Source organism: Arvicanthis niloticus, chromosome 16 (assembly GCF_011762505.2).
Source record: "Arvicanthis niloticus isolate mArvNil1 chromosome 16, mArvNil1.pat.X, whole genome shotgun sequence".
In the NCBI taxonomy this organism is placed as follows: domain Eukaryota; kingdom Metazoa; phylum Chordata; class Mammalia; order Rodentia; family Muridae; genus Arvicanthis; species Arvicanthis niloticus.
The window spans coordinates 36,795,384-36,812,634 of NC_047673.1; the positions used below are offsets into that span (position 1 = coordinate 36,795,384).

The following is a 17,251-nucleotide window of genomic DNA, read 5'->3' on the forward strand; positions in this document are numbered from 1 at the left end:
TTACAACAATATGTAACTTCATTATAGGAACTCCAATGCCTTTGATACACAAACATGCATGCAGGCAAAACATCCATAAACATAAAATTCTAAACATAGTAATTAAAAATAACATTTCTCTTAGGGCTGGAAGGATAGCTCAGTAGTTAAAAGCACCTGATACTCTTTCAGAGAACCCAGGTTTGATTCTCAGTACCTAAAAGGTAGCTCACCAACCATACATAACTCCAGTTCCAGGGAATCCAATTTACTCTTCTGACCTTTGTAGGTGCCAGGCTAATATATAGTGCACAGACATACATGTAGGCAAAACACACAAACACATTAAAAAAAAAAAAAAAACATAGGCTCTTAGGACTGAAGAAGACTCCTAAAAGTCAAAAGTCAAACACTTTATATATTAACCCTCTCTAAAACCATAATAAAAAGCACTCCTAAAACACTAGCTTGTCTTAAGAGTTTCTATTGTGGTTAAACATCATGACCAAAAACAACTCACGGACGAAAGGGTTTATTCAGCTATGACTTGTAGTACATCATGCAAGGAAGTCAGGGAAGAAGTCAAGGTAGGAATCTGGAGGCAGGAACTGAGGCAGAGGCCATTGGCTTACTCCTCATGGCTTGCTCAACATGCTTTCTTATACCAGCCAGGACCACCTGCCCACAGGTGGCATGCCCCCACATCAATCATTAAATGATGTGAGCTGAGTGCATCCACATCAATCATTAAAGCAAGAAAGTGGCCCAAGGGTCAATTTGGAAAGGGAATCCTCTCAAATTAAATTATTTCCCCAAATGACTCTGGCTTATGTCCAGCTGATAAAACACTGGTGAGCACAGTAGCTAAAAGTTACAGTTTCTAGTTCTAGTTCTTTTATAACTTTCACTCTTAGAAAATCTCTCATTCCTTTTGAATCTAAATCTATGTCTAAGAATACAGCCTGAAAGCACGTGGCTCAGGAGCCCAAGATTTGGGATGAGAGGACACGAAGTTTGAATTTTGGCTCTGCCACGTACTGGCTCTGTGGTTCTGCTCAGGTCTAATCCTGACACTCCTCAGCTGTGAGGCAGGAACAGGAAGTATCACCCAACTTTTAATGAGAAAATAAGACTAAGGAGTTAGCATGGCACTTCACATAGGTAACCGCTTAAAGTATTTCCTTATGGATCAAGACAAATTGCTTCTCCCTGTTGCTGTCAATCTTCTCATCCACAAAATGAAGCACTAGCTACCATGTAAGGACACATGGAATAAGCAGAAATGTTTCTAAAGGGTTGCCAATCACATAAATATCTAATAGCTATACAGTAAGTTCCACCTGCTACCAATGTTTTCATATTACTAGATTTCCACCATCTGACCTTACCTCTCTTTAGTAAATCCTCACATTCTTAGCAGCCTCCCTCGATGTCAAGTTACTCCTAGATAGCTCTCTAGAGTACTTACATAGCTGCAGTTTTACCACTGATTTACATCATTATTTTGATATCTGTTTCCTTTGTATTACAGACAGGGAGCATGTCCTGGCCCGCCCCATTTTCTACTAATTTAGACAAAGCAGTGCAAGGAAACTTGGACAATAAAAATAAGGTAGTCCTTCCGGTCTGGGCCCTAGCACTGAGCAGATCCCGGGCAGCAGCTCTGCCCCCAATCTCACAGAACCCAGAGGAAGCAGGCCTTCCAGGAGCTCTAACCCAGGCAGTATCTTAGGTAAGGAGACAGCAACACATGCCCCAAACAGGGAGTAACTGGGACCCACTAGGACCCAGGAAGTAATTCCTGGCCTGGAGCACTGGTTCCTTCCTGTCTGCACCTGAGCACTGAGCAGGTCTTGGGCCCCAGCTCTAACCCCAGTAGTAACATCCACCCCACACAGTTCTCATACAACCAAGATAATAGGAAAGACAGGCTCCAGTCAGAGATAGGGCAGGTAGCACTAAGGAGATCCAGATGGTGAAAGGCTAGCGCAAGAATATAACCATCAGCAACCCAGGGTATTTGGCATCATTAGAACCTAGTTCTCCCCACAACAAAGTACCGAATTCCCCGTATTACTAGGAAAGCAAGATTCAGATTTAAAATTACTTCCAATGATGATGATAGAGGACTTTTAGAAGGACATAAATAACACTCTCAAAGAATTTGAGAACACAGGTAAACAGGTAGCAGCCCTTAAAGAGGAAACACAAAAATCCCTTAAAGAATTACAAGAGAACACAACCAAACAGGTGAAGGAATTGAACAAAACCATCCAGGACATAAAAATGGAAGTAGAAACAATAAAGAAATCACAAAGGGAAACTACCCTGGAGATAGAAAACCTAGGAAAAAAATCAGAAGTCATAGATGCAAGCATCACCAACAGAATACAAGAGATACAAGACAGAATCTCAGGTGCAGAAGATACCATAGAAAATATTGACACAACTGTCAAAGAAAACACAAAATGCAAAAAGGTCTTAACATAAAACATCCAGGAAATCCAGGACACAATGAGGAGACCAAACCTAAGGATAATAGGTATAGATGAGAGTGAAGATTCCCAACTTAAAGGGCCAATAAATATCTTCAACAAAATTACAGAAGAAAACTTCCCTAAAGAATGAGATGCCCATAAACATACAAGAAGCCTATAGAATGCCAAATAGACTAGACCACAAAAGAAATACCTCCCGTCACATAATAATCAAAACACCAAGTGCACAAAACAAAGAAAGAATACTAAATGCAGTAAGGGAGAAAGGCCAAGTAACATATAAAGGCAGACATATCAGAATTACACCAGACTTCTCACCAGATACTATAAAAGCTAGAAGATGCTGGACAGATGTCATACAGACCCTAAGAGAACATAAATGCCAGCCCAGGCTACTATACTCAGCAAAACTCTCAATTACCATAGATGGAGAAACCAAGATATTCCACGACAAAACCAAATTTACACAATATCTTTCTACAAACCCAGCATTACAAAGGATAATAACATGAAAGCTCCAATACAAGGAGGGAAATTATACCCTAGAAAGAGCAAGAAAGTAATCCTCTTCCAACAAATCCAAAAGAAGATAGCTACACAAAGATAATTCCACCTCTAATAACAAAAATAACAGGAAGCAACAATCACTGTTCTTTAATATCTCCTTAACATCAATGGATTCAATTCCCCAATTGAAAGACATAGGCTAACAGACTGGATACGTAAACAGGACTGTCTCCGACAGTCAAAGATAGTTGGTATATCTAGGTTGGGTATTGGGTTACACTTCTGATTGTATGGGCATCTTGTTATTGAGCATTACCAAACTTATAAAGTCTTTGATTAACATAAAAAAGCCTTTGATTAACATTAAAAAAAAAAACAGGAGAAGGGGGATGGAATAGAAGTTTTCTAGGGAGGGGAAATGGGGAAAGGGGATGGCATCTGAAATGTAAATAAAATATCCAATACAAAATTAAAAACAAAACAATACAAAAAAATAAGGTAATAATTTGGTAAAAATAAAGCACTTAGTTTTACAATAGAATCATACTGAATAATATATGAGCAATAGGGAAGTTTCCATCTTTTTAAAGATGGTTTTTGTTTGTTTATTTTTATGCTCTTGGCGGTTTTTTTGGATTATTTTATTTACATTTCAAATGTTATCCCTTCCCAGTTTCCCCTCCAGAACCCCCCTAATCCATCCTCCCTCCCCCTGCTTCTATGAGGGTGCTCCCCCACTCACCGACCCACTCCCTCCTCCACCACTCGGCCCTCACATTCCCCTACACTGGGGCATCTAGCCTTCACAGGACCAAGGGCCTCTCCTCCCATTGATACCCAACAAGGCCATCCTCTGCTAGAACCATGGGTCCCTCCATGTGTACTCTTTGGTTGGTAGTTTAGTCCCTGGGAGCTCTGGGAAGTTCTTCCTGTGGGGTTGCAAAACCCCTCAACTCCTTCAGTCTTTTCTCTAACTCCTCAATTGGGGATCCCGTGCTCAGACCAATGGTTGGCTGTGAGCATCCACCTCTGTGTTTGTCAGGCTCTGCAAAGCCTCTTAGGAGACAGCTATATGAAGCTCCTGTTAACAAGCACTTCTTGGCATCCACAAGTGTCTGGGTTTGATGTCTGTATATGGGATGGATCCCCAGGTGGGGCAGTCTCTGGATGGCCTTTCCTTCAGTCTCTGCTCCATTCTTTGTCTCTGTATTTCCTCCCATGAGTATTTTGGACTGAAGCATTCACACTTTGGTCTTCCTTCTTCTTAAGCTTCATATTGTCTATGAATTGCATTGTATGTATTCCAAGCTTTTGGGTTAATATCTACTTATTAGTGACTGCATACCATGTTACAGAATATACATTCAGTGCCTCTCTAGTTTTAGTAATCAATCATTCCTAAATTATATTTCCCAAGTTAAACTGTAAACAGAATTATAGTCATTTATACAACTACACTATAGAACTTGGATGTTAAAAACACATGATTACTGAAGCAATCTGCATTAATGACAAAATGCATTAGTACCAGAATTCATCCTAATTGATAGAGTGGCTTTACTGAAATGTATCAGTTAAGACATTGAGCTCAAAGGTATCAACAGTGTAGCCTGGTGTTATTAAACAGTTATTTATTAACTGTCTGTTAATTTAAAGATAAGACATGATCGAATTTGTTGGGTGTGGTGGTGCACACTTGAATTCTAAGCACTTAATTGGGAGATAAAGACAGGAGGATCAGAAGTTCAGGGTTTTCCAAGGGCTACATTGTGAGTTGGAAGCCCTTTGGGGCTACATGTAACCTTGCTTCAGCCAGTAAAATGGTTCAGTGAATAAAGGCACCTGGTGATACGCCAGACCTACATGGTAGAAAAACAGAATGAAGTCCAGCAAGTTCTCTCACATCCTCATGAGAAGTGTAACACATGCATGCCAAAACCCAAAAAAACAAATAACACTAAAATGTACAAAGAAAACAACAACTAGCTTATCTAAGTAAAGCTTTATCCCACTCAAATCATATTTACTAGATTCTAACATGGTTACATGCAAAGAAACTAAGATTTTAATATAATTATGAAGTTATATTAAAGTAATACTAATATGAACTGCACTAGCAAATAGTAAACATGTTAAATAAAATTATTATATAATTTTGAAGTTAGATTTCTACAATGTTCTCCACATTATCCTGATATAAATTAGTTCTTCAATGTTTATATAGATAAGAGATAATGCATTAAGAGGGAAAAATTTAAACACTTGGATGACCTTCCCATGTGTTTATTAAATCTGTTACAGAAACGTTGTATCCTGGTGTTTGTTACATTAGGGATATTTCTATGCCATAATGCGTTGCAGCACTTTAATAGTAACAATACATTTCAGCAGCAAGGAAAAACCTCTGAATCTTAGTTCTTTGTAACCCATCTGTGTAAGAAATCCTACCTTTGCCTGTTGAACTATATCACACACCAGAAAGAGTCAATACTGATGAGTTATGACAAGCAAAGTCAAAAACTAAGCCATTGGCTTATGCCTGTAATTACAGCACCACAGAGTCCGAGTCTGGAGGACAGCCTGACATGTCAGGACAGTAGATGCAAAAGCCCATAACCAACACTAACAACAAAACCCATAAAATTACCAAGTACAGTGAAACAAGGCATGGGACTTACTTTTGACTGTTCAGTGGCTATTTTAAGAAGTTTGCAGGGGCTGGAGAGATGGCTCAGTGGTTAAGTAGCACTGAGTGCTCTTCCACAGGTCCTGAGTTCGATTCCCAGCAACCACATGGTGGCTCACAGCCATCTGTGATGGGATCTAATACCCTCTTCTAGTGTGTCTGAAGACAGAGCTACAGTATACTCATATACATAAAATAAACAAATTTAAAAAAAAAAAAGAAGAAGTTTGCAACTTTTTTAGTTTGGAGAATTAAGGAGGATTTCACATATATTTATTTTGTTTCAAAGCCAGGAGAAAGTATTTACAAATATTTTTCAATTAAACTTAAAGTTAAATATGCAAGGATCTAATAAAATCAGCAGATATCCTTCACAAGAACATTTGAATTTACATATATTTGAATTTTACAAAATTACTTTTCATAACATTTTTATATGGTTAACATTCAAATGAAAAAAATGTTAAAACCTACTCTGAGGCCAGATCATCACTACAACTTTCATATAATTTATGCAAAACAATCTTAAGCTTTTAAACAACAGGTGTCAATATATAAGCCCATAATTCTTTTTTTTATTGACACAGCTAAATAAAAAAGTATTAGTATCATACTCTTTTCTGTTAGATGAAAAGAGATGTAACTATTTTATTTTAGGTTTGGTCTGTAAGATCCAAGTAGGTACTGGTCTTTTCTAGACTTAATTTTTTTCATCCACAAAAGCACAGATATGATTTGCAAAATTCACATCAGTTCAAACATTATGATATTCCTTTTTTCAAAATTTCCCTGAATTCCATCTCATCATCCACTTTGAAGAGTTAAATCTGCTTTACCTCACTTCTGCCACAGGTAAACATTTATACTGGAAGTCAGAGAATTACAACATAGCTCAAAAATAGAAAACTCTCACTCATCTTGTTTAAACTAGCTATAGTAATGTTTTAATGGAATTGAATTTTCACTTTGTTTCATCATTTACTCACAGAAACAATGCTGTCAAAAAGAAGATAGCAAGAAAAAGTAGAAGTCTGGAAGCTGTGTGACACAGGACAGCCAGTGATTAATGGAAGGAAGGAGAAGAACTTACCTGTATGAGCAATGCAACCATCTTCTTCCCATCAGCTCCTGGATTGGCCAATTTGTTAAATTCCAAATCAAAATAAAGCTTGCACACAGCATTCTCAGGAATAACTTCATAGCAGTGCAAAAGGGTTTTCCTAAATTGAATAATACAAGTGTTAGATTTGAACCTTACACCGCACTTGGGTGTAACAGTCAAAGGACAGCTTGCAGGAGCCTCTTCCTCTGCCATGGGTTCCAAGCACTGAACCTAGATTGTCAGACAAGCATAGCAAACACCTGTTCTAACTGAGCCACTTCACTAGATCATATATCTTAACCCTTTTAAAACATAGGGTTAGTCCTATAGTCAACATTAGTGACCACTCTGCTTTACCCATTCATAACTATGAATTAATAAACTGATAAAGACAATGTGCTATCAGTAGGTCTGTGACTCATAGTATTAGAGAGTTCTGGACAAAATGATGTTAACAATTGCATTCAGAAAATTATTTAACTGGAAAACAAAGTCAGTTACAGTGCTATTTTGTCAAAAATGTCTTGATATTGTATAACAGTTCCATTTTTTGCTTTTGTTGTCACTGCAAAACAAATATTATTTAAGAAAAGCATGTTTTTTCTCCAGGTGTTATCCTAGGATCATACACACACATGAACACTTAGGAGTCCATGAATCTTCTGTGGGAATTTTTAAATTCTGTATTTTCACTATAAAAATACATTTACAAGATTTAAAACAGCAATTTTCTCTTGAGAAACCTTCACCCATCCCTTTTAGATGTATAAATTGTCCTTTTCCTAACTTAAATCTCTCTAATAATTGTCCGACTTATGCAGGCATGAGAGAAATGACACAGGTAAATAAGAGCAGGAGCTGATTCAGAATGCAAATACATAAAGCTCAGGTGACATTCTATATAAATAAAAGTCTGTGGTAAGTTTAAAAAGGAAAAGTGGGGGTTGGAAAGATGGTTTGCTAATTAAAAGTGTGTACTGCTCTTCCAGAAGACCTGAGTTCAGTTCTCAATACCCATGTCAGGTGCCTGTAACTCTAGCTCCAGGAGATCTGACATCCTCTTCTGGCCTCCTCAACACCTGCATGCATGCACACATGTGGCACTCACACATACACATAAATGAAGGTTAAAGTGATGAAGTACATCCTCTTGTGGCAGGCAGTACCCGTAGGTACCACCATGTACATTCTGAGAGGACTACATTTACAGTCCAAGATGAGATTTAGGGCATTTTCTTAATTAGTGAACAATGAGGTAGAGCCACCCCTGGGATGGTGGTCCTGAGTTCTATAAGAAAACAGGCTGAGCAAGCTATAATGACTAAGCCAGTAAGCAGTACCCTCCATGGCACCTACATTAGCTCCTGCCTTCAGGTTCCTGCCCTGTTTGAGTTCCTGTCCTGACTTCATCCAGTGATGAACAGTGATGTGGAAGCTTATTCAGTGAAGCTGAATAAACCCTTTCTTCCCCAAATTTTGGTTGTGGTGTTTCATTACAATAGTAACCGTAAGGCAAGTAACCAATCATGCAGCCATGCACTGTGAATATTAGTACAGAATGAATTAATTTCAATAAGAAAGGAAACACAACTTTAGTTAAATGAGCCACTCTGCTACTTACCGGGTCTTATAGTAAAACCAAAATTGAGCATAGGATGTCACAAGGTAAATACGTTGTCCATTTCCCACTTTGCACTCCAAAGCAAATACGTGAACACTCTATGTAAAATTTAAAATAATTTTTGAAAAATTTACAACATGAAAATCTAAGTTCACCTGTAACTATAAAAAATATTCATGAAGAACTTTTTTACTCAAGATAGTAAAATTTGGAATATGAACAATTATATTATTAAAAATAAGACAGTCACCAGACCCATGCCATCTCAAATCTCTCTCTCATATATATATATATTTTTCTTTTAGATTTATTCCTTTTATTTCATGAATATAAATATTTTGTCTGTCTGTCTGTCCGTCTGTCTACCACATGTGTGCCTGTACCCAGAGAAGTCAGAAGAGGGCCCTGGATCCCTTGAGCCATCATCTGGAAATCAAACTTAGGTCCTCTGCAAGAGAAACTAGTGCTGTTAACCCTGAGCTGTCTCTCCAGCCCCTAAAATCTATATTTTTAAAATAATTTTTTATTTTTTGGCTGGATATATGGCTCACTGACTAAGAGCACTGGCTGCTGTTTCCAGAGGACTCAGGTTCAATTCCTGGAACCCAGAGACAGTTCACAACTGTCTGTACTTCCAATCTCAGGATTTCCAACACTCCCTTCTGTCCTCCTCCAGTGTGCATATAGTACACAGACATACTTTTATGCAAATACTCATACAATAAAAGGTTTTAATTATTCATTTTTGTTTTATGTGTATGTGTGAGTGCCTGCATGTGTGTCTAGGTACTGCACTCTGCATGTGTGCAAAGAGCCCTTGGGGGCCCAGAGAGGGCACTGGAGCTCATGAAAGAAACTATAGTTGCATATGGTTGTGAGTTGCCCAGGTGGGTACCAGGAACTGAACCTGGATCCTCTGCAAGAGCAGCCAGTGCTCTTAACCACTGAACCATCTCTCCAGTCCCCATGTTAAATCAGTGACATAACATATATGTAGGATAGAAACTTTCCAGATTAAAAATCACATTAAGAGAAGAAAGCCCATTCCCTTGCTCTCATTTAACCTAAGACAGTTCTTATTTTATGAAATTAGACTCATTTTACAAAACTACCTCTATATTACTAGTAACTATTTGAACTAAAATATATTAATGAGCTCTCTTTTCCTGTAAACTGTACACAGGAATAAAATGTTTAAAAGAAGTTCCTATAGACCTGAATAAAACAGGGCTGTTCATGGCTGCTGCATAAGGACAACACAAGCACAGACACAGACACTTTTCTGTCCATCTAGCTAGAAGGGGCTGGTGAGCCTGTTTTTATTTTCATAGGTGAGAAATTATACACAGATTCTGTTGCTTGACTCTATGAAAGTTCTTTTGAGGGCTGAGGATGTGGGTCAGTGGTGGAGCATTTGCCTAGCATATGTCAGGACCTGGGTTCAAGTCCCAGAATAGAAAGAAAAAAACTTTTCTGAAATAAACTTTACACTGGTGACTGGTTTTGGAAAGACCAAGTTCAAATGACTATCAGTATTTTAATTTTTGATTCCTGAATTAGGTTTACACAAAATGAGTAAAAAGGTTTTTCTAATGTTTCCTCTTTTGTTGAAATCTGAATAAGCATCTTTTTACTAGGAAAACAAGTTCTTTCTCTACAATATGAAGTACTTTGTACTTTTACATAAACTCAACGACTAGAATCACAATAGATATTTAAATTATTTAAATATTTATTACATTTATTTATCTATGTCTAGGTGCGTGGGATTCGGAGATGCACTTGCCAGGGCATGCATGTGGAGGCCAGGAGACAACTTCAGGTAGTCAGTTCTCTCCTTCTACCAAGTGGGTCTCGGGGATTCAACCCAGGTCATCATCAGGCTTGGCTGTTCCCACTGAGCCATCTGACCCAAGTTACATTTTACGTATGTATCTTATCTTTTAATTTATATTTTAATTTGTCTTTATATTCCATAGGATTCCACAAGCAAACAATAGGCAATATTTTATGTATTGCCTGATTTATTTTAGTTGTGTGTTTGAGCTCCATGTTCTCTGGAAGGCTGAGGCACATTAAGTACTTCCTCGCATTTGCTTAATGTGTTAGGGATATGCTCATCCTACCTCCTGGCAGATTTCACTTCAATGTTGGTACACATGCCACATATTTAAAAATAAATGGGACCAGATATGTCATTCTTTGGATGGAGAGGTGGCTTTGTGGTTAAGAGCACTTGCTGCTTTTGCAGAGCCCCAGGTTCAGTTCCTAGCACCCACATGGTACCTTACACCCATCTGTAACTCCAGTTCCAGGGCATCTGACACACTCTTCTAAACTCCATGGGCACTCCATGCAGATAAGATACTTAGACACATAAGATAAATAAAACTAAAAAAGAAATGTCATTATTTTTCACTACTAAAATAAATGTAGTGGTTAATGAATTCAAAGGGATATTTTTCTAAGTCACATGTTATCAAGACTACTACTGCATTTTCTTTTGTCAAATATCTCATCTGAAATGAGAGCAAATGCATTTTTTTAACCTCAACTGTTACTTAAAATTAAAAAACAAAGACAAAGCAATTACCTCTTTACAGCTTTTAACAAAATTAAAAGCTTGATTCTGACGATGAAATAGCTTCCAAATGGAGGCTGGTTCTTCTGGCTTGGCTAGTCTTGGTTTGTACTCTGAGGAGAGTGGCTTCCTCTCATAGTCAGATGCCCGCTTTTCAATCTGCTTCCGCATTGACTCCCATTTCCTCATCACTGCTTCAGAAGTATGGAGGGAATGGATGCAACCTCGGAAACCTTTCTGTCAATCACTACTAAACAAACAAAAATGTTAATTGCCTTGTTCAGAATACATTCTGCCTGGTACAATTTCAAAATGTCTGGTTTCCTGACTTTTTTTTTTTTTTTTGCTTTACATTTTCTTTATACAAAGTTTCACTATAGAACAGGAGTATGGCTGGTCATCAGAAATCCTTAGATCCTCACTCTTCCCTCTAGTAGTCTTATGACCATGGAGAGATTAATGAAACTCTATGAAATCCTGGTTTAATCAATTTCAAAATGGGAATTAATAGAGTCTTCAATGTTCTATGTACAGGGCAAAAATGCCTTGTGCATACAGACAAGCCCAGGAGAATCCAGGAAAGTTAACCACACAGCTTCCCTCTTCAGTGGAATGAGGCGCTCAGCTGCTCTTCCTGAAATGCCAGGAAGGATGTAATTGACAACCCGGTGATCCTTTGCTGTCTGAAGAGACAGGCTCCGTCCATATCTTCCCCACTTTTTATATTTATGTATCCCAGACTCTTTCTCCTTAAAACTTTGAGTATTGACTTTAGGCCATAAGACCCATTCTTATAAGTGATGTCACTTGTGCTTTACAACAGCCTAAGAGACTTCTATCCTGACCCCGAAGACATTATGCTTACCTCAGTCAAGCTCACTAAACCCTACGTCTTCATCACTATCTCTTAGTCAACAGTGACTTCTCTGTGAAAGAAGTCAGATGTTTTGCAAAGAATCTCAATGTAAACCTGTCTTCAATTGTGTACTTGGGACTGAGTTCATTCTTACCTGCCTTTTCCAAAACTGTGCTGTGCTTAAATATGGCCAAAGAGAAACGATCTGGGCCAGACTCTAGAGGTCCTGCCCCGTGCTTGGTTTTCTCTGCTTGCTGTAAAGCTTGCAGGGGAATCCCCAGAGTTTATGCAGGGCCTGTGATTAGACATGTGAAAATGTCTTATGAATTATAAAGCCCATGTAGATGCTCTCAGTATCATTATGACTTTCAACACAGCTAACCTATCACTCAGCTGATACTTACTATCTTGGACCCTGCTCTTGTGTTATCATTTCTTAGTGTGCAGTTCAGGTCTAGGCATCACAGAAGCTTTCCCTTTCCGTTTCTGTACTCTTTCTCCCAGTGCCACAGAGAGATGAGAATTCTGCTCTAAGCATAGCTTCATTCATATGTCATTATGAACTTTATATTTTGCTCCCTTTCCCAGCAGGAGATGCCATTTAAGCTCAACTACACACTGATTCTGGCCTTGATCATGTGACTTGCTTTGGCCAAGGTCACACTGACACATGTAAAATCAGGAGTTTCTGCATCAGACTTAACTATGTTGGAGTCCTGTCCCCAGACAGCTGTACTATAAATCTAGGAAGGAGAAAGAGGACCATCGTACTTACATAACAGAAGCTGAAAGGCCACATGAAAAAGGCATCCCAGCCAAAGCCAATCAGATACATGAGTTAGGACATTTGAGATCACATATCATTAAAACGATGAATTCAGGACAGACTACAGAACTGCCTAGCTCAACTAAAGAACCACTTTAAATAAATTTTTTTAATTAGTAATTTTTGTACTGGTTTGTACACAAAATTGGGTCAATTATGGTTCTCTGTCAATATCATCTATGCTAGTATCTACTCATTTAGAAAACAGATACATTAGTTTTTAAGTGAAATAAGAATAAAAATACTAAAGCATTCAGGAGCAAATTATTATTTACCTATATTAATGCCTTTGTCTTCAATTTTAGCAGAAATCTTTAAACCAACACAATCTCATTAGCAAATAACATATTCTCTGAAAAGAAAAGCAAAATTAAATAAAAAAATTGAGATAGAGCCCTCAATATTAGGTTTACATGAAGATAAAATTCTGCTATTATTTCAAAATTGATTTTATTCTATGCAATTTATTATGCTATCCTAAAATAACAAACGGAACGCAATTATATCTGAATCATAGATTCAAAACAATAACTAAGAATGGTATGTACATGTTCACATTTAGTGAAACTAAAATCAATCTCTCTCTCTCTCTCTCTTCCTCCCCCCCCCCCCCCACACACATACACTCACACATTATAAAACAACTTGGTATGACTTCGGGAATATGCAATACAAGAAAGCCTTGGAATTGGAATGCAAAGCTGATTGAGGATGCACTGCTGAGGAAACCAGAGGGGAAAGCAATGTTTAGCATCCCTGAATTATTTTCAGTTAGAAATAGGTGACAGCTGGAGCGTCAGACAACTGGGGCTTGGACTATTTGAGCGGGAGAGCTGAATAACAAAAGCAAAGAAAATGGAGAAGAAAGCATCTGGCCTTCTGTTTGGGACTATCATATTCCCCATTCCAGTCTCTGGGAGAATATGACACCATATTAGAAATACTTTTAATTCCTGATGCGGAAAGAGTTCTGTTGTTCTTTTAAATAATTTTATGCCGAAGCTGCTTTTTCACTCCGTCTATTTTTGGTGACAATTTACAAGTTCCAAGGGAAAACACTAGTACTAGTGTCAAGCACGGGCTTAAGCAACTCTACCGCCCATTTCTGTACTAAAACAGTATTTAACCACGTTTGCTACAATCCTATAGTTGGAAGTGTTGGAGTTACAAAAGAGGATTAGTCATCTTATGGTTTTTAGTGGGAGAAGGGAAATTGGGATGGAAGTGAAAAGCTGACCAAGATCCCTGAGCTTACGTCTAGACTTGTCTATTAAGGGCTGTGAATGGCCTGGTCCCAAGAGCAACTTGACTGGGGGAAGGGGTGGAAGGAGGATGACATCACACAGCTACTTTGTAGTCACCATTCATTCACATTGTAATAGTTAACACTGTCCACTTGACTGGATAGCAATATGCCCATACTTGTAAAGCACACCTTTGGGGAGAGGGGGTGTTTGTCAGCTATAACATTACCCTCTAAGGCATGGGGACTCTGAATTCATGTGGATTCATGAATCCCTTGATGGATTCATCTTAGGGTGGTATTACTGAGAGATGGTGAAAGGTAGGAAGTGGGGCCTAGTTTGAAGAAGTACTGTTTTCTGGCTGCCATGATGTAAACTGCTGGTCCAGCCTGCCCTCCCAGGCAAGATGGACTGACAACTTTAAAGTCCAAATAGATACTTCATCCATTAAGTTATTCTGTCAGGCACTCACTCTGTCACAATGAGAAATCTACTAATACAGGTGTAAAGCAATCCTGGCTTCCTTTAGCCAGGTTCTTCTCTTCTTTCTTTCTTTCTTTCTTTTTTTTTTTTTTTAGATTTTCTGAGATTTTTTTTGAGATTTTCTATGGTTGTCTAGGCTGGCCTCAAACTGCTCAAACTGAAGATCCTCCCACTTCAGCCTCTCAAGTGCTGGTATGATAGGCAGGTGCCACTATACACACCCTAGTTTCTTGTCTAATTAGCAATTAACCCTTACTCCAACTTCAACTTCTCCTTCTACCCTGAGATTAAATTCATCAGTATTGTGTTTATTGGAACTATCATAGTCCCACTATTTATGATGTTCTTTTATTTTAAAATACTTAACAATATTCTGTGTGTATATTTATGTGTATGTATGCACATGTACATACGTTATATGTGCACTTCTGTGTATGAGTATGCATGCAGGTCAAAAAAATGATGGGTATCTTCCTCAATCACTCTGTTTTGTTTGTTGTTGTTTGTTTGAGATAGGGTTTCTCTGTGCAGTCCTGGAAATCCTGGAACTCACTCTGTAGACCAGGCTGGCCTTAAACTCAGAAATCTGCCTGCCTCTGCCTCTCAAGTGCTGAAATCAAAGGTATGCACCACCAATGCCCGGCTCTTCCACCTTATTTCTTAACACAGGATCTTTCACAAACCCTAGAGCTCATCAATTGGACTAGGCTAGCTGGCCAGCACACTCCAGGGATCCCACTGTCTCTACCTTCCCATAACACCTGGGTGTTTTACATGGGTGCTGGGGATGTGAGTTCAGGTTTTCATGTTTATTCTGCTAGTACTTTATCAACTGAGCCGTCTCCTAAGCTCTTTAACATTTTCTTAATATTATATCACTCACGAACTCTTGTTACATTTTATTTACCTGTGTGTATTTGTGTGAATGTGGGTGTGTGTTCTTGAAGGCCAGAAGAGGGTGTTAGATCCTCTGGAGCTAGAGTTACAAGTGGCATGAGCCACCTGAGTTGGAAGAGCAAGAGCTCTTAATTACCCAACCATTTCTTCATCACCTTTAAAATCTACTCTATAATCCCTCTAGACAATATCTACGGCTTAAGTAGTTTTGTTTTGTTTTGTTTTTTGAGACAGGGTTTCTCTGTGTAGTCCTGGCTGTCCTGGAACTCACTCTGTAGACCAGGCTGGCCTCGAACTCAGAAATCCGCCTGCCTCTGCCTCCCAAGTGCTGGGATTAAAGGCATGTGCCACCACCGCCCAGCCTTAAGTAGTCATCTTTAAATAGTCATCGTAAAGTATGCTATTATAGTTCACTTACAAACATATTACTATATAAGCTTACTTTCTAGAATGTGTAGCAACTTAAGAAATTAAATATAAAAGACTAAACTTCTTCTGTTCCCACCTAAGTTACTGCCTATGATCAGAAGTCGTATTTCAAAATGTCTCTAAAAACCTACTAGAAGGGATAAGAAAGCCTATAACAATATACTGTTCCAGTTGTTGGATTCTTTCCCTCCTCCCTGATCTCCCACCCAAAACAGCACGACTTTACCAGATGACCCTCACGCCAGTTTTACAGCTTCTTGTGAGAATACCCGTTAATGATTTAGCTATCATTTAATCGACACGTAGTTTATCTTACTAAGGCTAAACCTTCCTGCAGATGTAGGCCTTAAAACGTTTATCTATTATACTTCTAGTTCAGTTTTCTCACCAAACGGGTTCTCACCACACCCCTGCTCCTAGACCACTTCAAAAACCCTGTTACTACAGCTGCCCTAACCTGGAAAGCATCACACTGCTTTCCATGAATTCTTTCTCTCTTGAGGCCCAGAATGACTTCGGCTCCCTCTGGGTCCAGGCTGTGAAGAGAAATTACAGAGCTCAAATAAAAAATATCACCTCCAGCTGTTTTGCTCTAACAAGCTTCTCTAGATGAAGTCAGCATAAGGGCAGAAAACTGCTGAGGGTAACTTTATCTAAGGTATCATTTTGTTAAGAACGTTTAGCGCAGGGAGGGATCATGGCACAACAAGGAGATCCGGGATTTCTCAATTAGACCCTTCCTTGTGAACCACAGCCTCCAAGAAGCATGGCTAGTGTTGAATGCGCCCTACTGCTAAAGTTTATCCCAACAGAAAATGGCTGATCCTCACTCATCCTTTTAAAAGCCTCTGTTGGAACTGGAAAAAAAATAAGAAATGTACTATGGAATTGCAAGAGCTCAGATTCTGCACGCCACGAATGGTAGACATTTGTGTACCTACGTATACGATGGTCCCTTACATCCAACCAAGCGAAGAGTCTGTAGAGTCAAGCTGCTGTTCTATGGAGTACATTTGTCCTCAGAATATTCTGGGCCCCTGAAATTCGATGCTGAGTGTTGTGCTCATGTTTTCGTATATTATGCAAAAAACCCGCGTTCCTGAGTCAGAGTCTGAAATAGGACCTCAAACAGTCTGAGATGTCAGTAAGGCAGTCAGGACTTCTGACTGAGGGAGCGAGAGCTGGACGGAAGTGAAGGCCTCCGTTCATTTGACAGGAAGTAGAGATTTCCAGTGCGGGATTCAGCCCTATTTTCTCCAGTCGGAACTCTGGCTGGCAGAGGCGTCTCCCTGAACGCCCATCATTGCGACCCTGGAATCAGGCGTGGCCTAAAGACCTCTCTAAATTTACCTCAAGTGGCGGAAGTCAGCCGGAGGCAGCAGCTGGCGGGGCCAGACGTGGCGGGAACCAGAACTTGAAAGCCCCGCGAGGGGGCGGAGCCGGAGGGGCGGGGCTCTAGGGTGGGCCCTAAGTGGGCGGGGTCTGCGCTGCGGCGGCGGGGCTCCTGTCCCGGCTGGGACGACCAATCGCGACCGCCGCGCG

The 17,251-nt window shown here is 39.3% G+C and overlaps 1 protein-coding gene across 14 annotated transcripts in view; it reads right to left on the bottom strand.

Annotated features, from left to right (window-relative positions):
* Positions 1-17,173, bottom strand: part of Primpol (primase and DNA directed polymerase) — a 34,080-nt gene extending 16,907 nt beyond the window's left edge. For 2 of the 14 annotated variants that reach the window (XM_076914123.1, XM_076914113.1), the window contains exons 1-6: positions 17,060-17,167; positions 12,932-13,008; positions 11,985-12,125; positions 10,987-11,224; positions 8,394-8,491; positions 6,761-6,890 (exon numbers count right to left, since the gene is read on the bottom strand). In XM_076914123.1, coding sequence (XP_076770238.1) covers positions 6,761-6,890; positions 8,394-8,491; positions 10,987-11,163 — 405 coding nt within the window. In that variant the 5' untranslated portion in view covers positions 11,164-11,224; positions 11,985-12,125; positions 12,932-13,008; positions 17,060-17,167. Of the gene's footprint in view, positions 1-6,760; positions 6,891-8,393; positions 8,492-10,986; positions 11,225-11,984; positions 12,126-12,931; positions 13,009-16,646; positions 17,034-17,059 lie in introns of those variants that run through there. The other 12 variants (XM_076914115.1, XM_076914116.1, XM_076914114.1 and 9 more) reach the window with 12 other exon arrangements.
* Positions 17,174-17,251: the final 78 nt, after the last annotated feature.